Raw genomic sequence first — 1451 nt, 5'->3', positions numbered from 1 at the left:
TTATCCTAATCTATGTAACAAAAAAATTACATTTTTACAATTTTCTACTGAAGTTCAATGATATTTTCTTGATTTGGGGGAAAAGTATCTACCTATATGTATTGTAAAGATGTACAAATCCATAGAGTAAAATGCATTAATCTTTTTTTCCTGTTTCCTAAAAGAAAAAATTAACTATGTACTTTTGGTAAGGATTCAAAGATTTCAACTAATTGATCATACTATGATAAGGATTTCTTGATTTTTTAAAAATACTTTTTTAATAGAAGACCATCATAAATGTTATAAATGAACTTACCTACAACGGACATTTCAGGAACACTAGCTGTATAAATTTCTTCTGGGAATGTTGGCTCATTGTCATTGATATCATGGATTTTGATCACAAACTCAGACTCTGGTTCTACTGGCCTCAGAGTTCTTCTGTTAATAGCTTGTGCACGTAGAGTATAAAAGGCCTTTTCCTCCCTATCAATTCTTCTTGTGGCATGAATATCACCTGTTTTTTCATCAATAATAAAAAGGGTACCAGCTCCATCTCCAGATAAAATATATTTGAGTGATCCATCTCCTTTATCTTGGTCTGAATGAAGCTAAGGGAAATAAAAAAGAGTATATTCATGATAATGTTTAAAGGTACATAACGCTGAAAGAATTCAAATAACGTCCTTCAGATCCCATCACTGAACAATTGGGTCAGTTATCTTAGTTCTTGAAATGAGAGTTGAATAAGTTTGATCACAGTCATTTATATACTTTAAGCAATAGGAATAGCCTTTTATATATCACTATGATTTTTATTCTAAATGGAAAAAAGTCACAAAAATAAATCAAGCTCCTCTCTTTGCTTTGCTTGGCAAAGAACCATTTTTTATGGACAAGTGAATCCTGATAAAGATATAAGACATCAGTCTTGATAGATTGGTGTAAACACTGCTCTTTCATAACTTTTTGTGAATAAAAAATTATTTTACTCTCATACTGTACAGGAAATGCATCTCTTATAAACTTATTATTAGCTATTGTATTTTTGTTGAAGAATTAGTGATATCTTGAGACCTGTAGGACAGGCAAAGCTCTATGAGACATACTACTTTAGGAACCATACCTCATTTTTTGGTTCATACAATAGATGGTAACTATCCCACAAATACTTGTGAGACTCAGAACAAGGGTACAGATAGATGTCCACACAATACATGTCTATATATTTTAAAGTTATAAATCAAATTAATAAGCTCTAAAATAAAATATGTTCAAGCCTCCTACCTTGTCAAATCTATCTTCTTAAAAACCTCAAAGGACAAGTTCTGTGCAGAAACAAGGCAATGCAATGCCTGTTTCTTGCCCTCTTGGCTGTGCCTATGACACAACCACACTGAATCTTTTAGAATCAATTTATCAAATCAAAGAGCTTTGCATGCGATTGTGTGGACATCTCAGCCCAATGC

General features: G+C 32.0%; 1 protein-coding gene across 1 annotated transcript in view; it reads right to left on the bottom strand.

The window, feature by feature from the left end:
• LOC105819029 (cadherin-10-like) overlaps positions 1-1451 on the bottom strand; it is a 139798-nt gene that overhangs the window by 37356 nt on the left and 100991 nt on the right. The window contains exon 2 of the mRNA XM_012655184.1: positions 299-593. Coding sequence (XP_012510638.1) covers positions 299-593 — 295 coding nt within the window. The remainder of the gene's footprint in view (positions 1-298; positions 594-1451) is intronic.

The sequence above is a fragment of the Propithecus coquereli genome, unplaced genomic scaffold (assembly GCF_000956105.1).
Source record: "Propithecus coquereli isolate 6110/MARCELLA unplaced genomic scaffold, Pcoq_1.0 Scaffold465, whole genome shotgun sequence".
Classification (NCBI taxonomy): Eukaryota; Metazoa; Chordata; class Mammalia; order Primates; family Indriidae; genus Propithecus; species Propithecus coquereli.
The sequence above is the reverse complement of the archived record's forward strand: the minus strand, read 5'-3'. Positions and strand labels throughout refer to the sequence as shown.